We start from the raw sequence: 15,710 nt of genomic DNA, 5'->3' as shown, positions 1-15,710 counted from the left end.
TATGATAGGTGAATTGAAATTCAGCTTACAGTGAAATAAAATTAACGACATTTTTATCAATATGTATTTCCTAGTGTACCAAAGAAATAATAGTAAAAAATAATTTAATATACACGATATAAATTAAAGTTAACTGCACATATTTGTTTTTTTATTTATCCCCTAAGTAAACCTCGCAGTACTTGTTTTTTGGTCTATATAATAATGGAAAAAGATACTAAGTGACATAAGCGAGTTAATATTGGAGACATTTTTGTCTGAAAGAAGTTATTAGTCTGAGATTTGTATACTTAGTATTTTTTTCCAATTTAGGAGAAAGCAACAAACCCAAAATTAAAAGTTACATGGCTTTATTACATAGTATATAACAATTTTATTAATAATAACGTTAACAAGTAATCACTTGTCAAGGTGTGTTACACAGGAGATACTCAGTTTTACGCACTTCATGTAAATTAATTTTACCTACTAAATTAAATAATATAGTTAATAAAATAAATAGATATTAAAAATGAAAACGGAACAGCTACTTAAGTTATATTTTAATTTCATAAAAAAATTATGATTTAATAGATCTTGTAGCCTTAGTAAACATTATTCTATTGTATAATAATTATGAGAATTTTTTTATGGCGTAGACAGTCGATTATAAAAATAATTATATATTAATAACGGGAAATTATTGCAGCAGGTATGTAATATTTCAAATTTCGCGCTATACTGGACATTATGGATAAAACAGGTAAAGCAACACTAAAGGATTAAAGCAAAATCTTAGATCAAGGAATTACATAGAAGGAATGATAAAAATTGTAAATTATATAGTTGCCTCCTTTTTTATTATGCAAATATAATTAGTAAAAATAGGATGAAAAATACACCATCAGTTGTTATTTTTCTCAATTCACAGCAGGCTAGTGTAGAAAAAATGTTTGATATATCAATTACTTATCAATGACAAATTTTATATTACTAGATTATATATTCGACACAGTTTATGTAGAAAATATGCAGCAGGTTGTATCTGAATTTGGTAGGGTTGTATGGCTGTGTAACATTTTCACTATCTTGTAATGAATTGAGATTGTCACTAGTAGACTTACTCTGTGGTCTGTCACTACATGTAGAAAAGGTATTTCTGTCAAACAGCTGTCTGTGGTTTCAATCTGTCAAAGTTATTTTCATTTTATTCGTGCATTTTATTTATATTTTAATTAGTGATATGTGAAATCTGTATATTGTTGTCATAAATTGAGTAAAATCAGACACAATAAAAAATATGGGGACGACGGGTCAATCGGTAACGTTGGCCAACAGTATAATAGGTGTGGGTATTTTGGCAATGCCTTTCTGTTTTCAACAAGTAAGTTGATTCAATAATTTCTTTTGTTTTTTTTTATGCTTGTTTTTTAATATTGGCTTATTATAATTATCTATTATTAATATCTAAATTTAAAGAAACAATTGTTCTGTCCCGTTAATTCTGTTTTATTATATTTCTGATTAATTTTTCTATTTAATTATAAGGAACTTAGTCTTCAACACAGTGGTTTTAGCTTTGGAGGGCCTAGAATATTTTTATTTTATAAAACCTAATATTTAATAAATAATGTAACCTTGCTTATAAGTAAACAGCCTTTTCAGACAACATATAAGCATGCTTGTGTTAATACATCTTTCACTTTGAAATAGGCAGGTATATATTCATTCTGTATCATGAAAGATCTCTATTAAGGCTGCTAAGTGTATGCTAGATTACATGATTATTAATTGAACCATTAAAGCACCATGAGACAACTTTAAAACTTGTTACTTTTAAGTTTATAACTTTAAGGAACACTGTCTAAGAAATGTTATTTCTTGATTGGAATATAGACTTGTATATATTTAAACACTTAAAACCTAACAATAAAGTAAAGAGCTAAAGATTAGAATTTAATTATAGTTAAAATCATGAATATAAATTACATAGTATTAATAATTTTAATTATGATTTTTTAAACTATGAAACTATAAGTTTTATATTAACTGATTTAGGCAGTAAATAAATTCATACAATTATTGCAGTGTGGAGTTCTTTTAGCAACATTGATATTACTTTCAATGGGTTTGGTGTCAAGACTATGCTGTTACTTTCTATTAAAATCGGCACTTTTAGCAAGAAGAAGAAATTTTGAATTTCTAGGTGAGTTAATTGACTTGTGTTTATGTTTGGAATATTTTAAATGTTTAAAATGACTTTTACTGAGATATTTATTAACTGACTTTACAATAAATGTTAAAAAAGTGTTAAATTATCACTTAATCTTCTATATGTATTAAGTATTTAAATAATTAATATATTGTATATAAATATATAGTTATTTATAACATTTATGATCCGAGAGACTATAGAGTCATTTACATAGTTATCTCTGTTACTAAAATTAAATAGAACACAGTTTCAAAACTTTAGTAAACTTAATGAGCCATGTGATGTGACATGTTACCTTCCTAAATTTATAAAAAAAAAAAAACAGAATGTTCTATTAAATGTGATTTATAAATTTTGTCCTCTTTAGCATTTCATGTATTTGGATCAGCTGGCAAGTTGGCAGTGGAGGTTGGCATCATTGGTTTCCTAATGGGCACATGTATAGCCTACTTTGTAGTTGTTGGTGATCTCGGGCCCCAGATTATCGCCAAACTTTTTAATATAAATCAGAGTGATATATTAAGGTAACTAAACTGTACAGCTAATAGCATCCAATTTTAATATAATGACTAGCAATTAATATATAATAATAAAACTCTTATTACAGGAGAATGATGTTTTATTTTTTGGAACATCTGTAAAGAAAGTATCAGATAATGTACTATCTCTTTTATTACAAACAAATTATATGATGCCCAAACTTATTTCTATTTGCAGGACATCAATAATGGTGTTGGTATCATTGTTATGTGTTTTGCCACTGGGGCTGTTGAGAAATGTGGATAGTTTGAGCAATGTTAGTGCTGCCACAATAGGGTTTTATTTCTGTCTTGTTATGAAGGTATGTATGTATTTATATCTTACAAATTTTACTAGTTCAACTTATAAACAAACTAGTTAAGCCAGCAAACATTGTTTAACTTCATATTATTTTTTCATATCAGGATAAAAAACACTCTATCTCTTAAATTGGAGTAAACAATACATAATTACAAAAATTTATTAAAATCTCTTGAGCTGCCTCAGAGAGAAAAAGTATGAATCTTAACAAGGAGTTTATTTATATTACAATAGCTGAACGGATTCAAATGAAATTTGGTATCCACAACAATATCTTGGACTATTTCTCTTTTTGAAACTTATTTAAAAGCTAAAACTGCCTGTCCATTTGATGAAAAGTGGTAACCATCATCTCTAGACATGAATTTGAATCGAAACAGCTATACAAGCATAGCTGCTTCATGGCAGAAATATGAGTGAGATGTCTTTTGTACAGTCTCCCTTTGGTAAACACATAGAATATTATTTACATGGAAAAAGACACTGGTTACAGCTGGTAATTTCAATTGCTCAAAAAATATCTTCACTTGTTTATTATTATATGTCTTTTTTATATTATATTACTTGGAATAGTAAACAATTTATAGGCCATAATTATCGCGTATAGTGTAATGGATATAACAGTACCACTAAAGACTGATATTAATGTTTCTTCTATCTATCTATTTAAGAGCTGCACTCTTGTCGGTGGAGCTCTTGCCACTCACTACGATTTTCAGCGAGTCTCTTCACCTCTTGATACAACACGACACCAACTCCTTCCTTCTATCTTACTTTCTATTATAATGTTCATAAGTTCGTCGTGTCGTATCAAGTGTCCTAACATTTTTCTCCTTCTGTTCTCAATAGTTCTAATAATTTGTCTTTTTTCCTTAACCCTAAGCAGGACCTCCTCATTGCTAATTCGATCCCTCCAGCTAATTTTCTCCATCCTTCTCCAGCACCACATTTCAAAGGCTATTAATGTTTCATACTCAGTAATTTAAATTTCAATCTAAAACAGCCATAAAGCTTCTCAATGGTCGAAATATGAATGGAAAAAGTCTTCCTTATCCCATACTGCAATTGATTATTGACTTTATATAAAATAGGTGATAGCAGAAGCCGCGTCTCAATTACTATCTGGTGACTGGCACATTCGTATAGAGATGTGGAAGCCGTCCGGATTGTTGCAGTGCGTCCCTATATTCTCGATGGCGCTCTTCTGTCAAACGTAATGTACCGTTTCTAAAAATAAAATATATATATACAATATAGGGTTGTCAAAGGTCTCTAAGTTGTTCTGGACTCATAATTCTGTTATAAACCGATCTGGATTTTTTTTCTTAGAAATTGGTGTCATAAAATTTTTATCAAAATCGGTTCAATACTTTAGTTTTGAAGTCAAAATAACTGCTTTACCCATAGTTGGCTTTTTTTGTGAAGCACAATCTTAAATAATCTATTATAGTAAACACCATAGACATCAAATTATTGGTCGTATATCTTTTTTTCATCTTATTTTTAAACGTAAATACCACTGAGGTGATAAACAAGCATACGGCTCGCCTGATTGTAACCAGTTATCGTAGCCTATAATTACCTGCAATATCAAGTAAGCGAATAATAGTAATAAGTGTGACGGTTTTCGGATGTGAACTTCCTATTTAAACTTCCTTAATTAATGATATAATTTTTTATACGGAATAAAAAGGCAAACAAGCGGACGCCTATGTGATGGAAAGTGACATGAATCGCACCATCTGACGAGCCGTATAATTGTTTGCCTTTGTTGTGATAAAAATTATAATTTACTTTACAGGCAACTATTTGAAATATTCGAGTCCATGCCTACACTGTCTTTGGAGAAAATGAATGTGGTTACAAAGAATGCCATCAATATTTGCACAGGTGTATACTTCACGCTTGGTGTATTTGGATACATCGCCTTCAATTCTCAAGAGATATCTGGTAAGGATTGATATTTAACTTTATTACTTTGCATCTAGGTTATTTTTTCTTCGGCAGATACTGGAATATGTTTTTATACTTTCCGTTTAAATGCTGGTAAAACCAGCAATTTATAGAATATAAAATATTCAAATGCATCTCGCAGTGATGATATTCCGAATTTTTATACCACCAATTTGTTTTTTCAAATAGTCTATTTTACTATAATAATATAATGAAATTGTAACTAGATAAAGTCTGTAGCTACATGGGATATTTAAGAGAAAATGAGGGACCCTAATAAGATCAATAGATACCAAACAATAATTTTTAGAAATTTTGTCTGCCTGTATCTTTGTTTCGGTATCACGCAAAAACTATTGCACCAAATTGGATGCGATATTCAGAGTTAGGTTTTTGAATGATATGGCGTTTTCCATCACCGGAGAGTAAGTTGGTAATTTAAATTGACATACAGTTTTTGGTGTCTGCCAATTTCGAAGTCACGATCTTTGGGGTCTATAAGTCTGTGCAGTATATATATATAATTTAGGTCATAATGTTCTTACGATGTATTTTAATTATTTTAATATTTTTATATATAGATACTTCTGTATTTATATATAGAAATATGGTTACGATGCGTGCGACTGTCAACACAACATAACATAATAATTTTAATGAACTAATGATATGGATTTCCGCAAAATAACACCTAGTTCAATAAAATATACTATGATTAATCGAAATAAATGTTTATTATATGATTTAGTTTATAAAATTTTATAATTTCAGGTAATATCCTAATGAGCTTGAGCCCAACAATGGCGAGCGATGTGATCAAACTCGGCTTCGTAATGTCAGTGGCGTTCAGTTTCCCGCTTATAATATTCCCTTGCAGAGCTAGCCTATACTCGCTGCTTTATAAAAAGGTAGGTTATTGAGGGTAGTCACATTTCACACTCAGACTAATTATCTCTGGCATAAATTTAATACAGTAAGGATTCAATTTATCCCAGAGGTATTGTATTGTATTGTAAAATCTTTATAGCACATAGTTTATTTTGGTCACACTAAACAGTATAATAACTTTGTAACGATTGGAGCAGTCTTTTTTCTTTGTGGAGCAAAAAATTTGTTGCCCTGATACAAGGGCAACAAATTGCTTGTACCGTAGCAAAATATTTTATCGTTCATTGTACCTTCTATTTATTTTAAAGAAAATTATTAATGATGAATTTTTTACTGAGCAAAATGTAATCTTATTGTACAAATTATTAGCGTTAAATTATAAAGTTAAATTCTCTTATATAAGAACCGTCTTTTCTCAATTAGAAGTATAAAAAAATTTAAGTATAAAAAGAATAAAAATGAATTTAATTATAAATGAACAATTTATATTAACAGGTGCATAGCTCTCACCATGACCACATCATCAACCACTCGATCCCCGAGAGCTCGTTCCGATGTATCACCGTTGCAATCATCGCGGTGACGCTGTTTATCAGTCTGCTCATACCGAACATCGAGCTGGTGCTCGGATTAGTCGGCTCCACTATAGGAGTTCTCATATGTTTGGTGTTCCCTGCTGCTTGCTTCGTTAATGTCACATTTAAGAATACCAATGAAAGGATATTAGCAAAAGTAAGTGTGTGACTTATGAAACAAAATAGTTATAAACTGCATACTTCTTGCACTTGCTCACTTGCATAAATTCAGCGGATTATACGATTCACGTAAAGCGGGGGTTTGAATTGTTTACATTTTAATTGATTTTTATTATTATTAAAATTAATATATATATATATTCTAATTTACTATTTCAGGCCATCATAGTCTTGGGTCTTATTATTTTAGTGCTTGGTACATATGCCAATTTACAAGCTGCGGAAAGCCGTATGGATAAATATGACGACAAATATATAACACAGGAGAAAATAGATAAAATGGTTGAGGATTTCTTTCAGAAAATGGATAAATCTGATGGTAATTTTACTTATAAATATATGTACTTATTGTTATTAGCAAAAATTAAATTTAAAAGCAGATTTCTGTAACAAGTGTGCATAACTGTACATATAACAAAGAGCATTGGTTGTATTTGCATATGTCGAGACTGTACACAATTTAATCATTTAAAATATTGTAGCTAGTTTTGCAGAAATAGCAGGTATGGCTGTAGCTCCAAGTAGTCTAAAAGGCTAGTTTAAATGATATTTCTAATTATGCATGTAAATATGTATCAATAACGTTATTTATCGTGTTTCAGATGTAATAGCAAAACCTATAGACAATAATGATATTCAAAATGATAAAATTAAATCAAACGATAATGAAATCAAAGAATCAGTTGTACAACCGCCTAATCCATTGCCACCCGAATCACATTCTAATGAAAAACCTCAAAATAACCTCGGTGCCGTAAAAGAAATTCCAAAATTTGATGAAGTATTACCGGAGAATAAAGACTTTATTGATAGGGTTTCAGAATCACACCCGAGGAATTTGAATAAATTGAATGGGGCTAAAATACCTAGTGATGAAAATAATATTGAAAAAAGTGTTTTAGCAAAAGAAAATTCAAAAGAGGATAAATTGAAAATTATTTCTAATGAAGAAAAAATAAATTTGATTAAACAACAACAATTAATAGAAACTATCAAACAACATGGAGAAGAGCAAAAGGAATTAATCAAAGAACAAAAAGAAATTCTCAGTGAAATTAAAAAAACGAAGGAAGAATTACAGCAAAATAAAAATGAAGTTGATAGTGTGGAAGCGAAGAAGATAGCTGTTGAAAGCATAAAAAAGATTGCAAATATGGCAATTCAAAGTATAAGTGGAGCATCTGATAAGCCTATTGAGGAAGCTAAAAAATCAGAACATATAGAAAAAGTTGCTGATGAAGCTGTGAAGGAGATAGCTAAAAAAGCAGTTGAAACAATAGAAGCTATAAAAGATACTGAAGGTAAACCAGATCAATCAATTGTCAAAGCAAATGTACAACCTGTTGTGTCCAATGGGCAAAATTTACAGTCAAATGGTGTTAACTATATTCAGAATAATGTTAATCAAAACGCTCAATCCAATATTCAAAGGGTTGAAAATGGAAACAATATTATACCTGATAATCCAATTGTTGATAAAGTAGTAAACTCAAATGTCCAAAATAATCCTGGACCTCCAATAATCTCACAAGATAATATTATTCAAAGTCAACTTTCTAACAATGCTCAGCCTATAGTTAATATGCAACCAGCAAATATTCAACCAAAAGTTGACCAAGCAATTGTTAATCAGCAACCTAATATAAACCCAAATGTCGCACAATTAGTTGCTAACAATATTTTGTCATCAAATTCACAAGTGCTAGGTAACATCAAACAAATTAATCCAGCACAAAATAATGAAGGGAAAAATAATGAGGGGCATAACGTTATCAAGGAACATTCTCACTCTCCCGACGAACCACAATCGTATCAAAGAGGCGAAGATGCGCAAAAGAATTCTGAATTAGTTCGTATTAATAATGCTAATGAAAAACTTGCACTGCCCATACAAGATAATCCTCAAGACAATGTTCTTAAAAATGCACCATTGCCCATACAAAAGAATTCCCAAGATAATGTTATTCAGAATCCACCATTGTCGGTACAAGAGACATCTCAACAAAAGACCATTGAAAATGTACCATTGCCAATACAAGAAAATCTTCAATACGTTATTAAAAATGCCCCATTGCCCATACAAGACAAATTTCATAATCCAGTGAAACAGAACGCTAATGCAAATCCTAAAGCACCTATCCAATCCATTGACAGCGCTATAAATAACAACGTGAAATCTAATATAGATCCAGTCCTTATTAGACAGAAGAGAGAAGTAGTAGATTGCACAGAAAAATCTGCTTTGAAACCAGGTGACAAAGAAATTTGTGAGAATCTTGTAGATGTGCCACAATCGAAAAGTTCCAATGAAAATTTTCTTCCGAAAGTAGATATCAATGATCTTGGACTACCCAAAAGTTTACCGCTAGACGCAAATTTAATTCATCACGTTGGCAGATCGTTAAAAAGTTACGATATAAAAGACAAAGAAAGGTAGAAAGCATTTTATAAACACATGGTTGGTAGAGTTTCGATTGAATAAGATATGGTAATTTTGCATTTGTTGCGTAACATTTATAGAAGCGCATTTACCTAGTGATTGTTACATTGTTCTAGAAATTGTTTACATTAAACTGGAACTTATACCACCTCATTATGAAATAAATATCAAGGGTCTATAAAAGCTATTAGTTGTAATGTTGTATTTACCTTTCGAGCTATATTATTTTATGTATTATATGTGAGAAAACATATAATACATAAAATTATTGAAGTGACCACATAATATAGAAATGAATTTGTATATGTTATATGATTCCAGTTATGTTAGAACTAAGACGTTTAGTATTTTTGTTATAATATAACATTGTGATCTCATGTGCATTGTTAATGTTTAAACTTTTTAAAAACGTTGTATATTAATATGATACGAATAATCGCGAGGAACTATGTTGTAAAACAATAAGATAATAATGAGTGATTAAATTCGACTGACTAAATTCTATTAAAATAAAAGTATTTTAATTACCAATTTGTTTCGTTTCTTTTCTATTACTAGTTTTTTTTTTTTTTTTTTTTTTTTTTATGTAACTCAGAATGGCAAATAAGCAGACAGCCAACCTGATGGAAAGTGGTAACCGTCGCCTATAGACATGAGCAGTATTTCGCCCATGATACCCCCATGTGTTGCCATTCTTGAGGACTAAGACAGAATAATAACAACAATGCTTCTGTACCCTGTAAATTCACTGCAATATCCCACCCTTTAAACCGAAACACAGTTATGCAAACACAACTGCTTCACAGTAGAAACAAAAATAGGATAAAGGTTCGCAAGCAAAACACATTTGTACAGTCTCCTGTTAGTTTCAAATAAAAGTACATAACTGAATCACATTTTTATTTATTTAAATGCAAAACGAAGCTTAAAGGAACTATATAAAGTTTACTGTAAAAATAAGAGGAAAATATATATATTATTTGTTACTATCATTACTTTCTTCTACAGTTGACATCTTTTTTGATCTGAAATAGAAAAAAATACCATTTTTACTTGTCTAAATCTACATAATAATAGACGTGAGGATAATTATTAACTATTATAGTGGAGACATTGCATTTTTTATTTAATTTTGTATCATATACTTGATAAATTCCTTGTCGCTTATAAAGATCCCTTATATAAAATCTCAACTTTCTAGACCCACTAATCAGGCGAGACAGTTTTCCTTTTTCTATAAGTATGCTTATCAATTAAATTGCAAATAAGCAAAAATGTTTGCTGGGTTGATCCAGCAAACATTTTTTCTTATTGGGATAAAAACTATTTCTCGAGTTGGAGCAAATAATACACATTCAAGAAACATTATAATCAGTTGAGCGATTTCAGAAATTCACGCACAAACAGTTCGTATCGTTGTGCGCCTTGAGAAAATAGATGTGAAGATTTATTCAAGTTATTTAACTTACATACATCATTTACATCATAGCGATTTGAATTAGGAAATTATTGCAATTAGCCGCTAAATCATGTCCAAAATGAATATTTAATAATCGTATATATTGGAGTCGATTCTAAAGCGCCAGTTCTCTAAACCTGTCTAAAATAAATTTAAATTTGATACCATAGTGCATTAACTTTCTAATAGATTTAAGTCAATACTATTATTTAGTCTATGGTGGTTCATTAAACAATAATTTCTCGTAATTAACAAATTAAAATATTATTTCAAGAGATAGATTCAGAGATATGTCCTATAATCTACTTCGGACATATATTATATTGTACCTCTTGCCAGTTTCTGATTTAGCCTGGCTTGTGTTGGACTGCGTGGAAGCCCTGCGCGGTCGCCGTGCAGGCGTAACTACTTCCAACTCCGAAGCCGCCTCCGATCCTAGAGGACTGTCTGTCTCGCCCTTCTGTGGATGAAATAAAAATATAATAAATATAACAAAGGAGTGAATAAGTGAATTATAAGTCCAATATGCCACTAATGAACCAACAGATAGAAGTAAATTATTCACTTTTAAAATTATTCAATGAGTCGTCATAAGTTCTATTTATTACAGCCATATTTATTTTATGCTGCCGCAAGTTTTGAATGAATGAGTATAATTTATTTGCATTATACAATATAGGGGGAAAGACAATTAAAAAATATAACGATACAATTGTATAAGTACAGCAAGGCGGTTTTATTGCTGAGAGCAATTTTCTATTGCAAAAAGTTTATTTTAACTTTATGATTACGTCGAATATGACATCCCTATTTAGTAAAATGCATCAAGTCATAGCACAAATATTGAAATTTTAAATTTTATTAATATAGCAAAATTGTTACATTGTGGACTTTAATGGTGTTATAATTTAACGTAGTTTCAAAACCTTGCTAAATTAATAAACTGTAAGTTTAATTTCAAGATAGAGAGTGTGAGTGGCGCGTACCCTAAGATCAGTGGATGTGCGCCTGCCCTTTGGTGTGTGTAGTGCTTCACAGGCGCGATTGAAAGAGGCGCGGCGGCCCCGAGCCGGGCTCGATGCGCCTGCAGGCACTGGCGAACCGCGCTCAGGGGTCATGTCTGAAAAACAAACATTCCCCACTCTATTAAACACTAAAATCTCATACAAACCTATTTTAAGTATTAGTATCTCGTCACTTCCTTTTAAAATGAAAAATTTATGCAAAAACTGTTTTATGTCTGTTTTTTTTTTAAATATGTTTAGGAGACATACTCATGACGATTTTATGAATAAGGATAGAGGTCTTTGGCACTCGGTTCTTTCTGTCTAAGAGAGACTTGCAAGAGACTTGGGTAAAGATTGATAGATAGGAGGATAGAGTTCAAAACTCAGTCTAAGTATGATCTGTTTCAATAGCACTTAATGAAAATATGAACAAATGAGTAATTAACACGTGCATACGAGATTTTTGGTTGATTGATTGAATATTTTGATTTGTCATTAATTGAATTTAAGGAGTTTTTGCGAAAATTTTAACAAAAATTGGTCTGTTTTAATTAAATAGTGTCAAAGCACTCAAAAAGTTAAAATAGACTTGTAAGTTTTATGAATAAGGGAGATAAAATCCAAATTTACTCAATCCATGTAGGTTGTTTGAACTTAGGGTAAAAATTTAAATATACATACATTCAAAGAAGTATTATTCTTCTGGCACGTCTATTTATTACATCGCTACATTTGTCGGAGATAAGGAAATTTCCAGAGAATAAGGATGACTCGCTAAAGGATAGATGGATATATATATATATATATATATATATATATATATATATATATATATATATATATATATATATATATATATAAAATTATTGCCACTTTTCGTTATAATATTATAACTCAAGAACGGGCTCACCTATCCAAACCAAAAGTTTAGGTCTTGTTCGGACTATTTAGTAGATTGTTTATGTGAAGCTTGCACAAAATCGATCAAGCAGTTCTTCATTTATCACATTTTTTGTAACAAATGAATTCAATAAATGGCGGATCATTTTATTAATGGGGATTTTTGTGTCAAATTCAAACTTTTTTTAAGATGGGGATTGTGCTGTCAAATTTAAACTTTTTTAGTGTTGACAGTACAAGTATGTTGTTATGTCATTCATGCGGTCATTTAATTTTTTTATTTTTTATTATTTTACTTTATACGTAGCGAAGTATGTACAGGGTCGCTAGTAATATATAGAATTAAGCATTATAAATGTAACATACCAATGTCGGCTGAATGAATTCTTCTTGAAATCTTAGCTGCTTTGACCACCTGTCTGGATTCAGACGCTGCGCGTGTCAGTCGAGCTGTGAAAATATTGCATAAAATTCAATGTAACGTTTTTGTTAATTCTACATTTAAATGTGAAGGAAATAGAGAGACTGCATGATTGTCATATAAATAAAGGGAGTAAAAAATCACTATCCGTTGTTAAAGTAACTTCAATGTCGTCGAAGGATCATGTCTGTTTTGCCTATTAATTCTGAGGCGAAACATTTTGCTGACATACTAAGTTACGATTCGAAGATTGAGATATGATGTAAAATTACTAAAAAATGCTTGAGTTACTTGTTGCCATCGTACATGGGATAACTTCTTACTATCAGTTGAACCGTATGCTCGACTGCCATCCTCTTTATATTAAAAAATACAGTATTTCATATTTAGACGTAGCTTGTTTGTCATTCTAGTTGCTCAAAAAAAAAAACTTTCTTAATAATATAATAAAATTGTAACTGGAAGATGTCTGTACATTGAAACTAAATCAATAATATTTAGAATTTTTGTCTATCTACAATATGTTTGTTGAAGCATTAAGCAAAATCTACTACAGCAAATTGAATGCAGTTTTTACTGTTGTGTTACTGAAGATCCGTCAAACTTAAACACTTGCATATGATTTATATTTGAAACGATTTCTACAAGTTTTCTGAAATCCGCGTGTGCGAAGTAGCGAACAAAAATCTAGTATATAAATAAAAATTAAAGGCTACTTTTTAGTAACTATATTACTTATTTGATTGTTTATTAAATGTTCGTAAACATTTGGTGTGTTTACGAACACGTGTTTAAGGTTTTTAGGAGAAAAATTAAAATTGGAATTTGTATAGAGCATATCTGTCGTATATATGTATAGTAATAATTAATTGAAATATAAATAGACAATGTTTGGAAAGAGAATGGGTCGCTATAGCGTATAGTTGTATATAAAAAGCGTGCGTTTAGTATTAAAATTAGCACATGCAATGCTTACATCTACGTTCGCTGCAGGCGTCTGTGGTGAATGGATCCGGCGAGTTGGCGTATAATTCCTCTCTGTCGGGCGAGCCTAGTAAGCCAAGTTTTTTTTTAATGGATGATAATGGAATGGTAAACTCGCCTGCGGTAACGGTATACGCTGGCGGGGCACCAGTGAGGGATGATAGGTGATAATGAAAAGGCAGATCAGTTAGTCCATTGTGATGAATACACTTGGAATTCAACACGATAGTTTCTAGGTTTTTTTTTTTTTTATACAACTTAAAATGGCAAACAAGCTGACGGCCCACCTGATGGAAAGTGGTAACCGTCGCCTATAGACATGAGCAGTACCATGGACATAACAGAGTATACTGTTTCGCCCATGATACCCCCCATGCGTTGCCATTCCTGAGGACTCAGGTGTTATTCCTCTGTACCCAGTAAATTCACGCCATATCCCACCCTTCAAACCGAAACACAGCCATGCAAACACAACTGCTTCACGGTTGAAATACGAATGGGACAGAGGTACCCACGCAATCGACTTTCGTACAAAGTCTCCCTCTGGTAAAGTCTAGGTGGGATCACGTAAAGGTCGACTTGATAAGGTATACTGCTAGCAATGGGACTGATAATCCGCATTGCTAACAATCCCTTCCCCCTAGTATGTCAAGTTAGTGATATTACTATGCACTAAATATGAGTATACATGCAGTTGGGTGACGTCCATTAATTATATTATGATTTTTTTATTTTTTTATTGGGGTTAAATGCCACCAAGTGAAAAGTGGAATACCCTATATGGGTATTCCACTTTTCACATAAGAAATTAAATAAATTTAAATATATTTGAGTATAGTTGTGTTGATATATATTGCTTCATTCCACCAACTCAAATACAGGTATCTGAGTACTGATACTTATATCCGGTATTAAATTCATGGTAATTTTATTTTTGTGAAATGAGAGTGAAAAATGGTGTTATGAGTTCTCACCTTCTCCCTTAAAAATGAAATTTTATAGCATTTTGCCTGATTTCTATTCTCTAAAAATTATAATTATTGGACACACCCCGTTGTGTTATATGCTGCGAATGATTTTGCATATAAGCAAATAGAAGTGATAATGGCACAGACATTTTTAAATTACCAATAGTTGCATAATAATTGAATTAACAATATAAAATAATTAATTAACAGTTTAATATTTTTAACCTGTGAGAAGAATTTTTTTTTATTAAGTAGATAAATATAAAGGCAAGTAATTTAATGCTGTAAATTATTACCAAGCAAAATTAATGCAGCTAAATAGGTTTATAAAATTCTTTTTAGCTTTACTACTAAGTGAGATCTCAAATATTGGATATATTTATGATAAATGACTAAGGTGCTTTTAGTGACAGCGGTTAAAAGGTCAATAGCTGCAAAAAGTTCTATTTTTATTACATACAGTGCATAAATCTTTCGTAAAACTCATATATATTTGAGACTCAAACTTGTAACACTTGTAGCACAGCTTAGTTCAATTGTTACAAAAAATTACCTTCAAAGTCGGGTTTATTGAGTAACGAGATTCGATCAATGGGCTGTACGTCGAAACCGGCGGAATGCGTGGAGGATGCGTCATCGTCATCTTTGGTGATGCTGGTGATGGTACTGGTACTAGTGCGACGCGACGTTCCTACACCACCGGCACTCGTCTGGGCACTGCCTCCAGCGCTGTCCGGGGATCCGACCGGTTCTAGCCAGGATTCTAGCACAGTTTTCTGGTGACGGGTTAGCCTGTTTAAGATACCTTGCATTAATTATAGAGTCAAATACATGTTACTATTATTTTTTCTTATTATTATTATGATATAATTGATATCACATTACATACTTACATCACTTA

General features: G+C 31.2%; 2 protein-coding genes across 4 annotated transcripts in view; one reads left to right on the top strand and one right to left on the bottom strand.

The window, feature by feature from the left end:
• Positions 1 to 1,147: 1,147 nt before the first annotated feature.
• On the top strand, positions 1,148 to 9,601 carry LOC113521274 (putative sodium-coupled neutral amino acid transporter 10). Its single transcript, XM_026906763.3, has 10 exons — positions 1,148 to 1,363; positions 2,068 to 2,185; positions 2,562 to 2,718; positions 2,912 to 3,035; positions 4,126 to 4,247; positions 4,836 to 4,984; positions 5,759 to 5,895; positions 6,371 to 6,607; positions 6,790 to 6,949; positions 7,233 to 9,601. Exons 1-10 carry the CDS (start codon positions 1,280 to 1,282, stop codon positions 9,065 to 9,067), a joined length of 3,123 nt encoding a protein of 1,040 aa, XP_026762564.1. The 5' UTR covers positions 1,148 to 1,279; the 3' UTR covers positions 9,068 to 9,601.
• Positions 9,602 to 9,955: 354 nt separating this feature from the next.
• The window catches only part of LOC113521535 (protein ELYS), a 36,649-nt gene continuing 30,894 nt past the window's right edge, over positions 9,956 to 15,710 (bottom strand). For 2 of the 3 annotated variants that reach the window (XM_052894034.1, XM_052894035.1), the window contains exons 33-38: positions 15,363 to 15,601; positions 13,834 to 13,908; positions 12,803 to 12,886; positions 11,516 to 11,649; positions 10,859 to 10,989; positions 9,956 to 10,095 (exon numbers count right to left, since the gene is read on the bottom strand). In XM_052894034.1, the coding sequence (XP_052749994.1) occupies positions 10,047 to 10,095; positions 10,859 to 10,989; positions 11,516 to 11,649; positions 12,803 to 12,886; positions 13,834 to 13,908; positions 15,363 to 15,601 (712 nt within the window). In that variant the 3' untranslated portion in view covers positions 9,956 to 10,046. The remainder of the gene's footprint in view (positions 10,096 to 10,858; positions 10,990 to 11,515; positions 11,650 to 12,802; positions 12,887 to 13,833; positions 13,909 to 15,362; positions 15,602 to 15,710) is intronic. The other variant, XM_052894036.1, reaches the window with a different exon arrangement.

This window comes from Galleria mellonella, unplaced genomic scaffold (assembly GCF_026898425.1).
Source record: "Galleria mellonella isolate WM207_F2 unplaced genomic scaffold, CSIRO_AGI_GalMel_v1 utg19, whole genome shotgun sequence".
Classification (NCBI taxonomy): domain Eukaryota; kingdom Metazoa; phylum Arthropoda; class Insecta; order Lepidoptera; family Pyralidae; genus Galleria; species Galleria mellonella.
This window is presented reverse-complemented; position numbering and strand designations above follow the sequence as displayed.

What these genes read in the sequence shown, in the direction of transcription:
- LOC113521274 (XM_026906763.3), top strand. Translation starts at nt 1,280, where the DNA reads ATGGGGACGACGGGTCAATCGGTAACGTTGGCCAACAGTATAATAGGT. An exon ending in ATGGCGCTCTTCTGTCAAAC is followed by an intron (nt 4,248 to 4,835) that starts GTAATGTACCGT and finishes TTTACTTTACAG; the next exon opens with GCAACTATTTGAAATATTCG. An exon ending in ATGAAAGGATATTAGCAAAA is followed by an intron (nt 6,608 to 6,789) that starts GTAAGTGTGTGA and finishes TTACTATTTCAG; the next exon opens with GCCATCATAGTCTTGGGTCT.